The sequence below is a fragment of the Zootoca vivipara genome, chromosome 13 (assembly GCF_965207765.1).
Source record: "Zootoca vivipara chromosome 13, rZooViv2.hap1.1, whole genome shotgun sequence".
Classification (NCBI taxonomy): domain Eukaryota; kingdom Metazoa; phylum Chordata; class Lepidosauria; order Squamata; family Lacertidae; genus Zootoca; species Zootoca vivipara.
The window spans coordinates 2,825,946-2,844,581 of NC_142596.1; the positions used below are offsets into that span (position 1 = coordinate 2,825,946).

Consider the following 18,636-nt stretch of genomic DNA (forward strand, 5'->3'; position numbering starts at 1 on the left):
GAAAATCAAACACCAATTCCCCCCCCCAAAAAAAATTCTCACTTTTTTATACCCCATTTGCTGCTGTCCTAAGTGCATGCTTGCTTCGTCTTTTGGGTAATCTAGCACTCCTGTGGCCCTGTTCAGATGTAACGACAAACTGTGGTTTGCTGTTTCCTTATTGGTTCTGCATGAGCTTCCCACTTCTCCTTGCCCACAAGGGAAAGAGTACTTCTGTTTGTAAAGAAACCAGGATATCAAAGCTCAGTTTGTCAGCAAATGAGAAGATCAGACCAGGATTGGATGTTGACATTCCAGCTAACTAACCAGCTGAACTGAACAAGCCACTGTTTGCTGTGTTTGGATCAAACAACAGTGTTTAATGCTTTAAGGAGTGGAACATGCTTTTGCCTGCTCATTCACATACAGCACTGGCACCTGGGGTCAGCAACACTGGGAACTTGCTGCAGACGGTGCCCAGTAAGGAGCCCATTGCCAAACCCTCCTCTTCCTCCTCCATGGTTCTGCTGCCTCTTGCCCTCTCTGAGCAAAACAGCCTTTGAAAAGGACAGTAACTTCCCTATCATGTCTTATGCTCCTCCTGTCTTGGAGGTGGTGCCAATATGCACAAAGGAAGAAGCAAGCACATGGGCAACTGCAGTGAAGAGGAGAATGTGGTGTGGGGCGCGCTCAGGGAGGGGCCCCCAAGAGCATATTCCTCCCCCCAAACCTGGAACCTATACTGTTCACATAATAGCCATGGTTTACTGCAAGGGCTGCTTTCTGTGGCCCTCCAGATGTTGTTGGATTGATGTGGCTGGTGGTAGCTGGAGTCCAATAACATCTAGAGGGCACTATATTGGCTATCCCTTGTTTTGTCCAAATTGCTGCTAGTAATACCAGAGATTGGAATGGTGCTTACATTAAATGAAAATAACACTGATTCTATTTACTGTACATAACTCTATCAACTGGAACTGCCTTCCCAGCCAAGGACTCTACAGATGTTTTGGACTACAACCCCCAACAGCCCCATCCAACGCGGCCAGTGGACAGAGATAATAGGAGTTGTAGTCTAAAACACACAGAAGGCATCCCTGCCCTAGGATGAGCAGGGGCTTCATTTGAGGCTCCAAAACCTTTCAATGGAGCTTTACATGCCTCCATTCTGCTCAGAAATATCTGCAAACTCATCACATTTTGTAAGCTTTATTTTCTTCTGGAATCTTCCACAGCCTGCTTATTCTCAACACAAGTTCTCTGTGTGATGTCAACTTCCTCTCTTTCTAAGGTTGCCATATCAAATATCAAAAACTGGAACATAATGCTGGGAAACTGGCCATAACACTATTGCAGTGGGGAGTGGGGAGAGAGGGCATTGCAGTATATCAAGGGGCATACGAAATATGTGCCCAAGTTAAAAAATTTCTGGAGAAGGGTCAGTGAGGTGCCTTAAATAAGAAAGAAAACTGGTGCATTAGTCTGCCTTTAGAATAAATACCATTTATGGTTTGCGTTTGTTTGTTTTTGTTTATATATCTACATGTTTTTAAAAGCAAAGAATGTAATAGAGTGTTTAATTTCACAATGGTAGAACAGTCAAACCGTTTCAGTGTATTCACTGTGAGTGAGCTACTTGGGGGTGGGGAATAAAAGGAAAACTGGTACATTCTATTTTTGCTTTATGTCATGCCCAACAAACATTTCTTCCAGAGTCAAAAGCAGGAACAAAATACTCATTTACCAGAAAAGAGACTCTGTTTCTGGTAAATATGGGCAGTTGGAATGTATATTGTTGATACCCGATATACATATGTATGTGTGAAGTGTGTGTGTGTGTTTGTGTTTGTGTGTGTGTGAGTGAGTGATAAAACTGTGCTGAGTTTTTAAACAGAGCAGATATTCTTTTTAGGTAGAGAACGGTCTGGGAAAACAAGAGGTTTCTAGCAAATTACCTACTGCATTTTCTCAGTTCAGAGGCAGGTTTCCTGTGGCGATCCCAGCCTTTTCCTTCCTGTCCATTCCATCAGGGTTGGAAGATTAAAGCTACAGAAAAGCAACAGTGAGATCAGAATCCTGTGGCATTCTGAAAGAAAGCATTTTTTCCCATAGGCTCATAGTGATTTCATGGAGTGAGGATTATTGGAGATTATTAGACTGGAGTTCATCAACCTTGGGTCCCCAGATATTGCTGAACTACAACTCCTGTTGTATGGGTTGTATGGGGTGTTAGGGGAGGGGTAGTACCTCTGGTGGGGGACACATCCTGCTCCTTCTGGGGTAGTTTGTCCACCTTTGCTCACTTCCCTGCACTCAGCTCTCCCCTGTGGCTCCTACGAGCTATCAGCATGTGACAGCAGACACGCCTCGGGAACAGCGTTAACTGGCCGGCTGAACCAGGTAAGGCTAGCCAATTAGTCTTAAACCATTGGTGAGTTAGGGACTTCCCGTGCATGTGAAGATAGGCTCTGGTGGATCTAGTGGACGGCACCAATAGTGGGTCCAACAGTCAAGAAGGCAGTTTCTGCAAGTGCTGTAGAGGGAAATGAGGGGCATCTGGGGCTTGTCAGTCTGGGAAGGTAGTGCATCTGATTCTAGCCCTCCACTGCCTTGCAGGCTTTCTTCAGAAAAAGAAAAGGCTAAAGAGTAAACCCTACACAAATCCTGGGTAGAGACTCTAAGACTGTTGGATGGCGCCTTGTATGCCTCCTTCCAGCAACTTCTGCAGCTAAGCTGGTGCCAAATGTATTGCTCTGCTTTCCTTTGGACCACATCAGTGAGGCCGATGTGGATGGTTGGATGGTTGTACAGTGGTACCTCGACATCCGAATGACTCGACTTCCGAAGGTTTCGACTTCTGAAGTCGGCCAACCCAGAAGTCTCTTTGCCGTGCGCGCGTTCTGCGCATGCGCAGAAGCGGTGTGCGTGGTCGGCGCATGCGCAAAATCGCGCTTCACACATGCGTAAAACGGACACTTCGGCAAACGAAGGATTTGACTTACGAAGAGCACCGCAGAATGGATCGCCTTTGTAAGTCGAGGTACCACTGTAGTCTAATGACACCTGGAGGACCCAAGGATGAAGGTGGTGTATCTCATCCAATCTCCTGCTCAGGTGAGAAAGGTGTGGCCCTCCAGTCATTGCTGGACCAACTGGCATCATCCTGCATCATTGGCCATGCCGGCTGAGGCTGGTGAAGTTGAAAGTCCCACACCCTTTGGGGGTCTGCAGGTCCCCCTCTTGCTTTAAAATGCTGGCAGGGGCAGCTTTGTCAAAAGGCAAGGCCAGGGCCTGTGGGGCACCAGCTACTGCACATTTCTCCTGTGCATGCCCCTGGATTCTGGAGCCGCTCTAATTCATTTCAACAACACATGTAAAGAAATCCCTGATGGGTTGTACTCCGTGCCACTTAGTGAGAAGGGGTGCCATTTGGATTTTCCTGCAGGAATGACAATGTTTTAGACCAGTCCTTTGCAGGGGTTGATAAAATAAGGCACATCAAGACAGTCCCCTGGTGCTTAAACTGTAAATGGAATGCCTGGATTTCAAAAAAGAGAGCACTGCTCTTATTCTTATTTTGTAGCATTACCCAAGGCCCTCCCTGTGTGCGGGCCAGCTCTGCCATTTAATAAGAGCTTTGTCTGAGCTGAAACTTGGCAGTGTTGAGACCAGATTCTGTTTCAGATGCAAACAAGGGGTCCTAGAATCCAAGCTGCAATAAACCCATTCTTGATAACATTAAGAAGCACAGTCCCTCATTTTCCGAATTAAGCTCTAGTATCAACTTTAAGCAACAGCCATTTAAAGCTGAGTTGAATCATAGTATTGTAGAGTTGGAAGGCACCCCAAGGGTCATCTAGACCAACTTTTTGCAATGCAGGAAATAGTTAAAAGTGTTCACAGCCAAGAGTGCAGCTGGAAACTAGAGACTGGTGCTATCTACACACTTTGCATATGGGCAGAGGGCTCCATGCCTGGCAGGAGCTCTTTATCAAGGTCAAGACAAACAGGCCCACCACTAATGTTAGTGAATTGCCATTGTTCTACTTGGCAGCCAGAATCTACATGGACAGAACTATCTAATTGTATTATGAGAAATGTAACTTTAAGAACTGGTGCTTGTTTTCTCCTCCCTCCCATTCCTTGTTCCTCCCATGTCACACCTTTTTAGATTTTGAGTTTGAGGGCAGGGAGAGTTTTAGCATTTTTTGTAAGCTGCCTTTTCAAGGGCATAAAAGCCTTAAAAGGATGAAAATGAACTCCAATTGTGCAGGGCTCCACACCAGATGGAAATGCTCGGTGCATTTAGGCTTCCCACATTCAAATGTTTACGGACAATTCAGGGGCTCACACATGGCCACACTGCCTCTTCTATATGTGAAGCTTCCTTCACGTGGAAAATGTGTGAAGGGGACTAAAGTCACAAGAAATTCAGCCTGGGGGAGGATCAAGCATGTTGGCAGCAGGTGCAGGAAATGGACCCATGTGCTCCAACTGTATTTTCCTGGTGTCTGTTGTTGGCGATTCACCACCTCTATTTTTTGTATTTGGCGGGCGCTAAATTTTTGTGTGTGTTAGTCAGAAGGGTTATCTGTCTCTCCTCCCCTCCTCTTGGTGTGTAGACCTCACCTCTCTCACTCCTGGGACTTAAGGCGTGGGATTTGTATGTGCTTAACCTTGCCTGCATTGTGCCTCCAAATTTATCTGCTCATGTTATCATTTCACACTGATAAACAAAGCAGCAGGGACAGAGTTCTCCTGCCTTTGCAGGAACCCAAATAATCCTTACCTCTACTTTACATTCAGTGTGGAAAATGTGTGTTCCAAGCTGACTTTACTGTGGTGATCCGGGGGACCACAAGGCTTGATTTCTGCAAACCAACCTTTGCCAGTCTGGTGCCCTCCATCTACATCTCCCATCACCCCCCCCCTTCCAGCACAGGTTGGCAAAGGCTGATGTAAATCTTTGCTGTGCACGCTTCTGGCGGTGCTCATGACTTGCTCAGAATGCAGCACTGCAGCTCCATACAGTTCTCGGCCTCCACGAGTGATCAAATTATGCCCATCCTGCATCTTTGCTCTAGCTGACTATTGCAGAGCAACACATTTGAATTTAAGATCACATTGCTCATTTTCAAGGCCCCAAGTGATGTAAGCCCTGTGCCCAAAAATTGGTTTCCTTTTCTCTCTCTTTTATTTTTTGAAGAACAGGGCTTTTTAATGCCACCGTCATCGCAGAGGTGTCTGTGGAGGGCATACATGGATTGAAAATGTCTAGTAAACCAGATCAGTGGTAGGGTATTTGGTGAGCCAGCATGGCAGTGATGTGGGATTGAGGATTGGAGTGATCGTTCTGTGGTATTATGAAAGTGGACAAAGCTGTATTCTAACTTTTAAATAAATGTGTACAGTGGTACCTCGGGTTACAAATGCTTCAGGTTACAGACTCCGCTAACCCAGAAATAGTACCTCAGGTTAAGAACAGTTTCAGGTTAATAATGGACCTCCGGAACGAATTAAGTTCTTAACCAGAGGTACCACTGTATATATATATATATATATATATATATATATATATATATATATATATATAAGAATTGGTATTGGAATCTCAAACTGCAGTGACTGACATTTTGCATCTCCGCTGCGGGGATCCCTTGATCACCTCCCTCCTATTTACCGTACTTCTGTCCCTCCTTGCTTTTCTCAAAGGCCTTTTGCAGGATCCACACTTGCCTTTCTTGCTTCTCTATACAGTATAGGGAAGTTTTTAATGTTTAATATTTTATTATGTTTTTGTATATGAAGAAATCTGCCCAGAGTGGCTGGGAATTATCATTATTATTAGCACCACTGGAAGTTTTATATTAATTAGGCATGAGCCAGGTTGGGTTCTCCTGCGTCACCATGGTAAGAAGTGTGGCTGTGAGCCTAGATGTGCGTATTCAAAAGGTTGCTGAGTTCAATGGGATGTGCTCCTAAGAGACTGCACACTGGATTGAGGCTATGCCACTAGACCTCAGGCACTCATTGATTTTAGAAGAAACTGTTTTCTTTCAACAAAGTTTTGCAGAGTGCTGTGCTTAAGTTGCTTTATGCTGCCACTGCCTTTTAGCCTTTTTAAAAGAACATTTACTGATTGGTTCTATTGATATTTTGGTTTTTATTGTGCTGAGTTTTGGTTCTGATCTTAAGATGCCTTGGATATTTCCTTGCTAGGTGTGGTATAAATGCAGAAAATAATGAAGATGCTAATGAGATTTTCTCCCAAGTTAAGTGCTGCAGCCACCAGTGATCAAAACTGCAAATATATGGCCTGTGATTCCTCATCTGTGCTAAATTGGGCCTTGGTTTCCTTTTGGATAAAAAGCAGAAAATTTAAGTTTCCCAGTTGCATTTTGGGTAATAAAAGGTAAAGGGGCCCCTGACCATCAGGTCCAGTCGTGTCTGACTCTGGGGTTGTGGCGCTCATCTCGCTCTATAGGCCGAGGGAGCTGGCGTTTGTCCGCAGACAGCTTCCGGGTCATAACCAAGCTGCTTCTGGCAAACCAGAGCGGTGCACGGAAACGCCGTTTACCTTCCCACCGGAGCGGTCCCTATTTATCTACTTGCACTTTGATGTGCTTTCGAACTGCTAGGTGAGCAGAAACTGGGACCGAGCAACGGGAGCTCACCCCGTTGCAGGGATTCGAACCGCCAACCTTCTGATCAGCAAGCCCTAGACTCTGTGGTTTAACCCACAGTGCCACCTGGGACATTAAGGTGCCACAATTCTCTTATCTGGTTTTGTTTTGTATTTGCTGCAAGAGACAGTGTGTGGCAATTTTACACCCGTACCTGGGAGCAAGCCCAACTGAACTCGTGGAATTTACTGTACAGGACTACTCAGTATAGGATTGCACTGCTCAAACACTGCTCTGGGAATGTTATTCTGGTTGCAAAACAGAATACAGTACTGAAAACAAGAAAATAAAGCACGCTGGGCCTGGGTTAAGAACAAGAGTTCACAGCCTTTCCAAACTGGCGGCTGCTCTCTCTGCAAATCACCTCCCTCCTCCTCTGCCACCCGCTCCATCCTCCCGTCCGGTCCTCTGCCTAGCAGCAACGGGAGCGCCATGCCTTCGCCAGCCTTCCTCCTCCCGTGGCCGCTGATAGGCTCGTCCGGTCCAGGAAAGTCGGTGCCCCAGTCGCCGCCAGGGTCCGCAGCCCGAACCAAAGCGCTGGGAGGCACGGGGGGGAGGGGCAGTCGAAGCGGGCCGGTAGGCGCTTGCGAAGGTCTCGAGAGCGTTTGCAAAATCTCTGCCCCTTTTCCTCGGAGGGAAGCGAAACAACTTTCTTGCAAAGCGTCTTTCTTCTTTTTAAATATCATGCACATTTATTTGGAGCGGAGGGAAAACACCCCACTACTGTAGATGGAAAGGAGGAAAAAAGCAAAATGATGGTGATGGAAAAAGTCCTCGAGCATGCTAAGCTCCTTCCGAAGCACCCTTATTCCCGCGATTATATTCTTATTTATTATTATCCTCTTCCTCCGCATGTCTTTGGGTTTCGGTGCATCCGTGCAAACCAGGCTGCCTGGGCTCGTCTCTCTCCTCTGCCCCCCCCCCCGCCTCGCTTCGTTTCCCCCTCCGGGGAGGAGAGAGATGGACACTCCCAGCCAGGCAGACATGTCAGTGGTTGCTGGGAGAGACGGGGGGGGGGGGAGAGGGAGAGAAGCAGGCGGCCAGGCGGGCGGGCATGTAGCTGCCGCCGCCGCGGACAGAGAAGCCTCGCCGCTCCAGCCGAAGGAAGCAGAGACCCTGGGCTAGTTGCGAGCCTCCTTGCTGTTCTTCTGGCCGGACTTGGAGCCAACTTGGCTGGCCGGCTGCTGCTGCTGCTGCTCCTTGCGGGGGGGGGGGCGATGCTGGCTGGGGCAGCGGCGTGAGGAGGAGGCGGAGGCAGCGCGAGAGAGCGGCCACCCCGGGACTCCCTGGCGGGCAGGAGGCGGAGGAAGCGCCTGCTCGCTCCGCCCGCCCCTCCCTCCTCGCCGCCGCCGCCGCCGCCTGCTCTTTCCCCTGCCCTCCTCCGGGGACGGGAAGGAAACAAGATGTCTGCCCGAGCCGCAGCTGCTTCCACCAAGGTAAGCGAGAGCCGCCACGGCTTGGGGGGCTGCCAGTCAGAGCGGGAGAAAAGGGTAACGGGGGGGGGGGCTCCAGAGCCAGCCTCCCTTCCTCTCTCTGCCCCCGCCCGCCCGCCAGGGGCTCTCGGTATGGCTGCCCGGCGGAAGGGGAGTGAGGGGCTGCCAGGTGGGGGCGGGGGCCATGCATCCTGCCTCGTGGGCGCGCCTACCTTAGCTTTTACAATTCCCAGTGTGGTGCGTCGCGTGCACCTTTATAACTTGGGGGGGGGGGTTTCTGGTTCCCACGGGGCTTCCCCCTCCAGGCCCACCACCCGACTAAAAGGTGATTTAAGAGTGTGTTTGGGGGTTTCCGCTTAGGAGTCTGTAGAAAAAACACAAAACTCTTGCCCCATCTCACTGCCACTCTTTGCTCAGAAATCTGTTTATTGTTGTTTAGATGCCCCACTCGTACAGGCTCAATACAAAATGGTTTTTAAAGCAGTAAAAACCAAGCTCTGTGAACGTTTGGGGAGGGTCTGACTTGGTTGTGTGTGTCTGAAGTTAATGGAGCTCCTTTTTTTAGGTTCACACAATTGTTCTTTTTCTCAAACTCCCCCTCCCCCCAAAAAACACCTGTTGGGTGAAGGGCTGGATGGTGTGCTCAGGATACCACCAAACTCTAGATTAGTTCCTTTTGGAGTGGGTGGCGAAAGAGTGGAGGGCAAGTTTTAAAAGTTAAGCTCTACAGATGCTTTCAAAGGGGACACAAGAAGATTCCAAGTCTCCTTGCTCAGGAGTAAGTCATAACTGGGTTCAATGAGACCTCTGCCCTAAATAAATGGATTTGCAATTACAGCCTTATCCTGAGCATATTTTTTACACATAAGTAAGCCCCTCTCTGTTCTGCAAGACTTATTCCCTAAGTGAGTGCTCGCCTTGCGCTCTGCTTTTGACATTGTACTGCGAAGGTGGGGTGGATTCTGCCCTGCAGTTTGTCAAGCAGCCAGCTTTTAAAGTGAGGTGTCTCAGGGTGGAAACTTCCTTCCTGTGTGCTTTTAAAATACAGATCGGGAAGTGCAGGTGGTTGGAGTGCCTAGCTGTGGGGTTGCAGTTTTGCCTTGTAAGAATTGCAGCCAAAAACGTTTGCTTTGGGAGATTTCAACTCCCATCTGAATCGCATGTTGTTTCTGTGTTTTAATCTGGGGTGTGAATGGAATTGGGCTGGGTTTGTTGTTTTTTTAGCACATGGTGTGTGTGTGATGTTTTTTGTACTCCAAAGGACGTGCCCTTTCTTAGGAATTTCACATCAGGAATTCCTGAAACAGCAGGTTTCACAGTTCCTGAAAAACAGGATTTCTTAGCAACTCCCTTTGAATCAGCTGCTGCTGACATAGTGCAAATATGTTTGGGTGGTGCTGGGAGCCCAAGAAAAGCTCCACCTGCTCTGTAGGTGTGTTATATGGTACAGGTGCATGTAGTACTCTGACCTCCCTCAACTCTGCAGGAGTGAGTGAGTGAGTGAGTCAGCTGTGCTGTTTTACTCCTAAGGGAAGGAGGTGGAGTTGAAATGCTCAACAAGTTTCTCCTTATGCATGAAACCTTAGAGGATTGGCTGAAAACTTTTTTGTTTAAAAAAAGGTAGAATAAAACTTCCCCTTCCTGCTCTAGAATTATAAACAGTTCTTCGTTCTTTTTGGAGACACAGTACATTCGTTGTTTTATGTTTGCTGCGTTAAGGAATATTGCCCGATAGTTCACTGGAAGGGTTTGCTCTCAAGTGAAACTGTGTAGTTTCTGTCTGATGTCATCTCTTGGTATGCGCTTGCACCTGAACCATGCGCCTCTGATACTGCACTAATGCAGTGGCGTTGACGCTTGGCACAGATTCTTGGCAGTAGGATCAGTTTCTGGTGGCATTCATGAATACTCATTCTCCAATAGGTATTGGGTACAGTTTCATTTCTAACTTAAGTTTCGCTTTATTGAGCTTGCAAAGTTTGTGACTCAGAGAAGCACAAAAAGTTCATAGTAGTTTTTAAATTTCTTTTTTTTGGCATTATCTTGGCACTATGAAAAATTATTATAACCTGCATTAGAGTATTTTTCTTCTCAGTCTCCAAAATGTGTTCATTCTTAGGTTATGTCAGGTGAGCTATATCTGCCTTGGCTAACCTGGAGTCCTCCAGATGTCTTGAACTATAATTTGCATTATCTCCAGTCAGCATAGCGGATGGAGATTGTTGTCATTGCAAGGCTGAGGCATATGTATCCGATTCATACATTTTCTTTTGGAAATGGCACATTTATTACAGTGGTACCTCAGGTTACAAACGCTTCAGGTTACAAACTCTGCTAACCCAGAAATAGTACCTCAGGTTAAGAACTTTGCTTCAGGATGAGAACAGAAATCGCACGGTGGCAGCAGGAGGCCCCATTAGCTAAAGTGGTACTTCAGGTTAAGAACAGACCTCCAGAACGAATTAAATTCTTAATCCGAGGTACCATTGTACTTTGTTCTAGCAAAATGTAGGAAGGGGGCGGAGAGGGGGGAGAAAACCAGATACTTAAAGATAACTATGATGATGCCAAGGAATCTGAAATACTTTCCCAAAATTGCTCCCCTTAGAATGCTGGTTATACCTAGGTAATAACTTCTGTTTTCATTTGTGTTCTCTTTGCATTGGGAGAGTGGCTGTGTAGCTGCTGCTTTGCCATGTAAATATGGCAGGGGTGCAGTGGTCTATTTAGGCCAGGGGTCCCCAAACTTTCGCCGCTGAGGGCCAGTGTCGCCAGCGCCAATTGCGCTGTGGGCCGGAGCACGTGGGAACGTGCACCCATATGTGTGCACATACACGATTTCCGGCACACTTCCAGGTCACTGGAACACCGGAAATAGCTTGTGCACATGTGCATGGGCTTCCTCTGGCCCAGATGTGCGCTGGAAATGACACTTGTGCATGTGCACAAGCTATTTCTGACGCTCTGGTGCCCCGGAAGTGGGCAGCTGTGCCGTGCCGCGCAGTTAAGAGCGGGCGGCAGCAGAGGGCGGCAGGGGTCGCTGGGGGCCGCATAAAAGAGCCTTGAGGGCCGCATCCGCCCCCCGGGCCTTAGTTTGGGGAAGCCTGATTTAGTCCTTTTGTGTTGCTCCCTGTTCTTAGTAGTGAGAAATGTTTTTCCCCTTTTCCTGATTTTTGTTTTTAAAACTCAAATGTGCATATGAACAGGAGATTTGAACTGCTTGCTTCAAAGCATCATAGCCAGAGATAATGCAATTCTGTCTAATGGTTGTGCAGTGTGAACTTTAGGATGTAAACACATAGCACAAATTTTAAAGAGTGTTTGAAGAAGATGAACAAAAGTCATGTCAAACTTGCTCTGTTCCCACTGATAGATTGTGGTGTTGCTTTACGACAGGGAAGGGGATGGGTATGATACCTTCCATAAGAGCAGGCATCCCCAAACTTCGTCCCTCCAGATGTTTTGGACTACAGTTCCCATCATCCCTGACCACTGGTCCTGTTAGCTAGGGATCATGGGAGTTGTAGGCCAAAACATCTGGAGGGCCACAGTTTGGGGACGCCTGCATAAGAGCATACACCCTCCCTTTTAAAAAGATACATGAACAGTGGAGTGGCTTTCAGAATAAGTTAAAACAAATTAATTGTATGGGGGTGATTTTATTTTGTTTTGTTTGTTGCTTTGGTAGTCTTTACCATATTTACTTGCCATGAATATTGAATAGAAAAAGTGGGAAAACTTTTGACGGTCTTTTAACAAGAATGAGAAAGTGTCGAATAGATGCCCATGATACTACTTAATCACATTCCAGATAGCACCCAAAGTGATAATAACAGCACTAGTGGACAGGTAATTGTATTTTCTCTATTAGCAAGTTACAGTTTGGGTACTGGTAAAATGCGGTTTCCAGTTTTCACATTCCGGTACCTGGTGATGGAATACTGGATTTTCTCCTTCACCCTCCTGCACAAGTTGAGAAGGAAGTTGTTTAGACCCGTTTAATATCTAACAGTTGTGTGTTCCTTCCGCAATGAAACAATACTATGAAAAGGCCTTTACTAATCTTTACTAATCGCTTTAAAACGTGCAAAGGTGACCATTTCAACCAAGGCTCTGTACGTAGAGGGAGGTAACTGTAATCTTGGGATATGCGGTCTTCCATTCACTTCCTGCAGTAAATGACATTTTAACAACTGCATAACTTCTCACAATGCTTTCTTGTCTTCTATATCTTGGGTAAGTTGGTCAATATAGTAATCTGGATTCTTTGTCTAATGAGAAGTTTCTTTGTATAAGTGCTGACTGCCATTATCTGCTTAATGCTGTACTGCCAGGAAAACCTCTGCATCCTTATTGAAGGGTTTTTGCTGGGCCTGGTGATGACACCATGTGAATATTTTAGAATTCAAAAGGGATGATGCAGGGATTGCAGTAGGCATGGAGATCCAGTAATTAATACTTGCTTCATTCTTCCTAGAAGGGAGGAGTTGGAAGTTTGTTTGTTGGCTTTTCTGCATCCAGAAAGTTAAGCAGTATATTTAGATTCTTGTGCAGTGGCAACCTTGGAATAAATCTGTCATCCCCATCTTAAAATAGAAGTTTTGCATTTTGAATACCAAACATACAGTTCAGGTGGTTTTTATTATTATTAGCTATAGTGTAGTTTATGCTGTTAGCTCAGTAAGACGACTTCAGCATACTAAATAAGACTTAAAATGGGACACTTTAGGACAAATGGTGGATCTCTTGGGCATTTCTAAGAGTGTATTTAACTAGAGTAGGAATAGGAAGTGTATTGCCTGAAAACTGCACATGTCCCATCAAACAGGCAAATGAACATGTTGCCTGTCTTGGGTTTAAGGACAAGAAATACTACATTAATAAAGGCCCCCTATAATCTCCCCCCCCCAATCATCAGCTGGCCTCTTGAACATCTGCCCATGGTTTAAACTTTTATTATATGCCGTTGAAAGATAACTTAGAATATGCCTGTTTACTTTAAAGTAATTTATATTGTCTTGTGTGCTAATTGTCCCATACCAGTGTTAGAAACTGGGATAGAAAAGCTAGGAGCCAAATGGCTTCTGGGACCTGGGTTGTGGGTGTAAAAACAGAACCAATAGTCACCACCGGGACTGTTGGGTAACACTTTTTCATTACTATTTTGATAAGCATGAATTAATATGCAATTCACGTAAGTGACACATTGTTAATACTGTGTCACATTTTAAGCAGAAAATCTTAATACATGTTTAATTTGGTGTTTACAGTATAAATATTGGTACCATACTTCATGTTTCAAAACACTCTACTCTTCATTGTTAAACTCCATAACGTATTGTCTATCCTTAACATATACTTCGAAGTTTCAAAGCACATACATTTTGATAATAATGATATAATAGCCACTCTGGGCGGCTTCCAACAAAAAATTTAAATACATTAAAATGTCACACATTAAAAACTTCCCTGAACAGGGCTACTGGTGTCTAACTTTGCCCCATGCCCATGAATGCATTAAAGAGACCTGAGTAGTTTGGTTTTTTTAAGGCATTTCAATTGAATGAAGCTGCTTTATACTATCTAAAATGGGATATGCAGCCAAGCACTGCAAAGGCCACAAGTTTATATCCAGTCCGGTTTATCAGGAACCATGAATAGTGGTCGTTGGCTCTGTCCTATGAAAAATAGGTTTTGGGATGGAGTGAAAACAGAAGTCTCTGTCTGTCATCAGTTATCTATGTTTTATAGAAGGTATAGTCTAATTCTTATGTAACTCTTCTTAAACTGCTACTTATTAACCTGTTAGGAATCTGTTGGGATCTTTTTTTGTCTAGTTGATGTTCATGGGCTTGGCTGTAGGAGGAGTTGTGAATCATGCACATTTCAGCATCTGGTGGGCACGACATTGGCTAGGCCTGCGTAAACACATTCCAGTGCCTCTTTCCAGTGGAATCCACAAGAAAACAAATTACATTTTTGACATCAGCAGTCTTGTTTCCTTTCATGGTTCCATGTGGTGTCATTCTCTGGGTAGTATGGTGAAATATGTTCAAAAAATAGAACAATCTGCTAACACGGGTTCCTATTTTTAGAAAAGGTAAAGGTAAAGGGACCCCTGACCATTAGGGGGTTGCAGTGCTCATCTTGCTTGGCTAGCATGACTAAGCAGCTTCTGGCGAACCAGAGCAGCGCACGGAAACACCGTTTACCTTCCCACCGGAGCGATACCAATTTATCTACTTGCACTTTGATGTGCTTTCAAACTGCTGGTTGGCAGGAGCTAATTTTAGTAGGCTTGTATAAATGATATCACTTAACAAAAGAATTATAGGACTGTCATGTATGCCTTCCCACTGTCTTGCCAGTTTCTCTTTGAGCTGAGTGTGTGGCAAGACAAAGCATTTTTATTGCATACAACAGGGGTCAGCAACCTTTTTCAGCCATGGGGCCAGTCCACCATCCTTCAGACCATGCGGTGGGCCAGACTGTATTTTTTGGGGGGAAATGAACGTATTCCTATGCCCTACAAATAACCCAGAGATGCATTTTAAATAAAGGGACACATTCTACTCAGGTAAAAACGCGCTGATTCCCAGACCGTCCGCAGGCCAGATTGAGAAGGTGTTTGTAAGCTGCGGTGAGCATTCCCAAGGCTTTAAAAATGTTACATAACTTAAAAACAAAAAGAAGAAGAAACAGCAGCTTGTAGGGATATGGCCTTAGTCATTCGTGTCCCCTCTGGCTTGAAAGAGAGAAATGAGGTTCATTTGAGGCACAGCGCTCAAGGCATAGTAAGATTGGTGACTTCCAACCAATATGTACTTACAACTGGTATGCGGGTGATGCTGTGGGTTAAACCACAGAGCCTAGGGCTTGTCAATCAGAAGGTCGGCAGTTCGAATCCCTGCGACGGGGTGAGCTCCCGTTGCTCGGTCCCAGCTCCTGCCCACCTAGCAGTTTGAAAGCACACCAAAGTGCAAGTAGATAAATAGGTACTGCTCCGGCGGGAAGGTAAACGGCATTTCCATGTGCTGCTCTGGTTTGCCAGAAGCGGCTTAGTAATGCTGGCCACATGAACCGGAAGCTGTACGCCGGCATACTCGGCCAATAAAGCGAGATGAGCACTGCAACCCCAGAGTCGCCTGTGACTGGACCTAATGGTCAGGGGTCCCTTTACCTTTACCTTACTGTTCTGAAATACTGTAGTTCAGGGGTCAGCAACCGTTTTCAGCCGTGGGCCGGTCCACCGTCCCTCAGACCATGCGGTGGGCCTGGACTATACATTGAAGAAAAAAATAATAATGAATTCATATGCCCCACAAATAACCCAGAGATGCATTTTAAATAAATGCACACATTCTACTCATGTAAAAACATGCTGATTCCCGGACCGTCCACGGGCCAGATTGAGAAGGCGATTGGGCCGCATCCAGCCCACGGGCCTGAGGTTGCCTACCCCTGCTGTAGTTGGTTATATATTACCAGAAAATCTCAAAACATTATGATTACAGGCTTCCCTGCTTGCCTGAAAAGGGCTTCGTAAGAGAGGTTTGCTCGAGCCATCTTGATTTATTTATTTATTATTAGAGTTTTGCTGTGCAGCAGTCTTACTAGACATCCAATTGTTTTCTGTAATGAGCCTTGCTCAGCTTGAATTTGGTCCTGTGACTCTAGTGTAGCCTCCCACAGTCAGATGTTGTTGGACTCCCACCTTGCACCGTTCCTGACTGTTGGGCCCGTGGGATGGGGCTGTTGGGGAAACCAGAGACTCTCAATTTCAGTGTTATGAGTTCGAGCCCCATGTTGGGCAAAAGATTCCTGTATTGCAAAGGGTTGGACTAGATGACCATTGTGGTCACTTTCAACTCTACAGTTCTATGGTTCTGTAACATCTGGAGGGCACCGGGTTGAGGAAGGGAGCTCTAGTACAACCAGGCTGGGTTGACCGCCAGGTGTAAAGGAGGCTTCAAGAAAGCAGGATAGTATATTTCAGAAGATCAATCTGATTGCAGTTGCAGTTCTAAGCAGTTTCACGTGTCACATGACTATGTCATTAGAACAGGGGTCCCCAGACTACGGCCCGGGGGCCACATACGGCCCCCGAGGCTCTTTTATGCAGCCCCCGGGGACCCCCGCCACCTGCTGCCGCCGCCCGCTCTTACTGATGCGGTGCGGCGCGGCTGCTGACTTCCGACCCAGAAAAGCGATGGAAATAGCTTGCGCGCACGCGCAAGCGTCATTTCCAGTGTACTTCCGGGTCAGAGGAGGCGTCTGCACAAGCTATTTCCGGCGCTTTCCAGGTCGGGAGTGTGCCAGAAATAGCATTTGTGCATGGGCGCGAACAGCCGCGCGCACCCGCGCACGCCCCCCCACCCTCTGGCCCACCACGCAATCAGCGCGGCAGGCATCTGGCCTGAAGTCGGGTAAGTTTGGGGACCCCTGCATTAGAAGCTGCATCAAGGTGGTGGTGTTGTTTTTAATGAAAGGGGTGGTTTTTCATCAGGCTCACTGTGTGGGGGGTGGGGAGATTTAATCTTTCCTTCCCTGCTCCCTTTTGGATGCTCCTCCACCAGACAAAGAAAAGATTATGGCAGGCTTCCTCAACCTCAGCCCTCCAGATGTTTTTGGCCTACAACTCCCATGAGTAAGAGCTGTTCGACAGTGGAATTTGCTGCCAAGGAGTGTGGTGCAGTCTCCTTCTTTGGAGGTCTTTAAGCGGAGGCTTGACAGCCATATGTCAAGAATGCTTTGATGGTGTTTCCTGCTTGGCGGGGGGTTGGACTGGATGGCCCTTGTGGTCTCTTCCAACTCTATGATTCTATGATCCCTAGCTAGCAGGATCAGTGGTCAGGGATGATGGGAATTGTAGTCTCAAAACATCTGGAGGGCCGAGGTTGAGGAAGCCTGGACTAAGGGATAGCATAGTAAGGGAGACAGTTTTAATTGGGAGTGCAGCTGTAGGAGGAGGGTTTAAACCTTCCCTCCCCAGTTCTGCAGTCCTGATGATATTTCCCCTGCCTCCTATTAAAAAAAGTGTCCCAACATCCTGATTGGGTGTCCCGCAGCCCCAGAGCAAATGCACGTTTAATGGTGCATATAGTTTGATCTAAGGCCACGGAACACCCGGCCAGGATCTGGCCCTAAATCAGTTTGAGAGACGAGGTAATGTTTAATTAGGGTTTTTAAAATCCTAATTAAGCATATGGTCAGGAGTATGGGAGAAGATGCTGACAGCCCCCCCCCCCTGCATTACAGAAAGCAAGGGGGGGGTCAGTCCTGCTGAGGTCTCCTTTTCCAGTGTGTTCTCTGCAAGGAACACGCTGGTGAAGCAGATCAGTGCTGCCTGCAGGATTGAATCCTGTGCTCCAGCTGACGAGCGAATGGTTCAGTCCTGCTCTGTTTGACAGCACACGTGTGTCCTACTTCAGAGTAGGTGCATGAAGCCAAAGCCCCTCCTTCCTGCCTGATGCCTTGTCCCCTGGCAGCCCCAGATTGCTCCAGGAGGCCTGTCCTGATCCGGGGCTGCCTCCACCTGACACAGCGAAACCCCCCACATCCAACTGAATCAACCTGGGATTCAGCAAATCTGGTATACTGCCCTAGTTTGCACCACCCAGTTAACTTGGATTGATTTCTGAGTAAGCTTGGTTAGGATTTCCATGTTGGTTTGCTGCACTTTGAGTTAAAGATAAGCTGAGTATTTTGTCTTTTTCTTAAGAGTATTGAGATATTTGTTTGGTACTGTGGTACTGTGGTACTGAACATAACATAAAAGGAGCCTGTTGGATCAGGCCAATTGCCAGGCCCTAGCTAGTCCAGCATCCTGTTCTCAGGGACACCGTTTTCATCTAAGTGGCTTTTAGCTTCAGGGTCTCAAAGCACGTTTGTTGAAGTAGTATGACATGAAAGATGCATCAAGGAAAAAAGTTAATTGATGTTTTAAGGTTGACTTTTAAGCAGTTGAATATCCTTTAACTTACTGGCAATCACAGAGGAAGGCTGCTTTTGTTTCACCCATCCCTGCCTGTACCTGTGGTTGCAGTCAAAGCACTGGAGAGCCTTAGAGAAAACTGCAGCCGTTGACCTCTACAGCTGATAACGCCCAGCTTTTTATCACGCAAAGGGGTGGTTAGTTGGGGGAGGGATTGTGACCCATTGTCTGAGGCTGGGTTCAGCTGCCCATGTGACCAAAGTCTTGCTGGAATGTCTGCTGAGCAGGTCATATGACTGGGAAAACTAAATTCATGAGTCAGTGGAGTTTGCAGAAACCACTCTGTAGTGGACATTGAGGAGTACTTTGCCAGACTTTTCTTCTTTCCCTTGGTTTCAAAACACCAATCACATTTTTTTTATTTTTAATAATAAAAATAATATAATGTAGCATTTTCAAATAGCATGTTTCTCAAGGTGATTGGAGAATTTCTAATAGGATGCTGTTTACTAATCCACTGTGAACAGATGCATCCCCTCCCCCAACCCTGTGGGGATTGAGCAGAAAGGGAAATTACCTATGCATGAAGGGAAAAAATTAAGGTGGA

General features: G+C 46.5%; 1 protein-coding gene across 6 annotated transcripts in view; it reads left to right on the plus strand.

Moving 5' to 3' along the window:
• Positions 1-2,066: 2,066 nt before the first annotated feature.
• Positions 2,067-18,636, plus strand: part of TJP1 (tight junction protein 1) — a 129,852-nt gene continuing 113,282 nt past the window's right edge. For 5 of the 6 annotated variants that reach the window (XM_035131816.3, XM_035131817.3, XM_035131819.3 and 2 more), the window contains exon 1: positions 7,668-8,098. In XM_035131816.3, the coding sequence (XP_034987707.2) occupies positions 8,066-8,098 (33 nt within the window). In that variant the 5' untranslated portion in view covers positions 7,668-8,065. Of the gene's footprint in view, positions 2,380-7,667; positions 8,099-18,636 lie in introns of those variants that run through there. The other variant, XM_035131818.3, reaches the window with a different exon arrangement.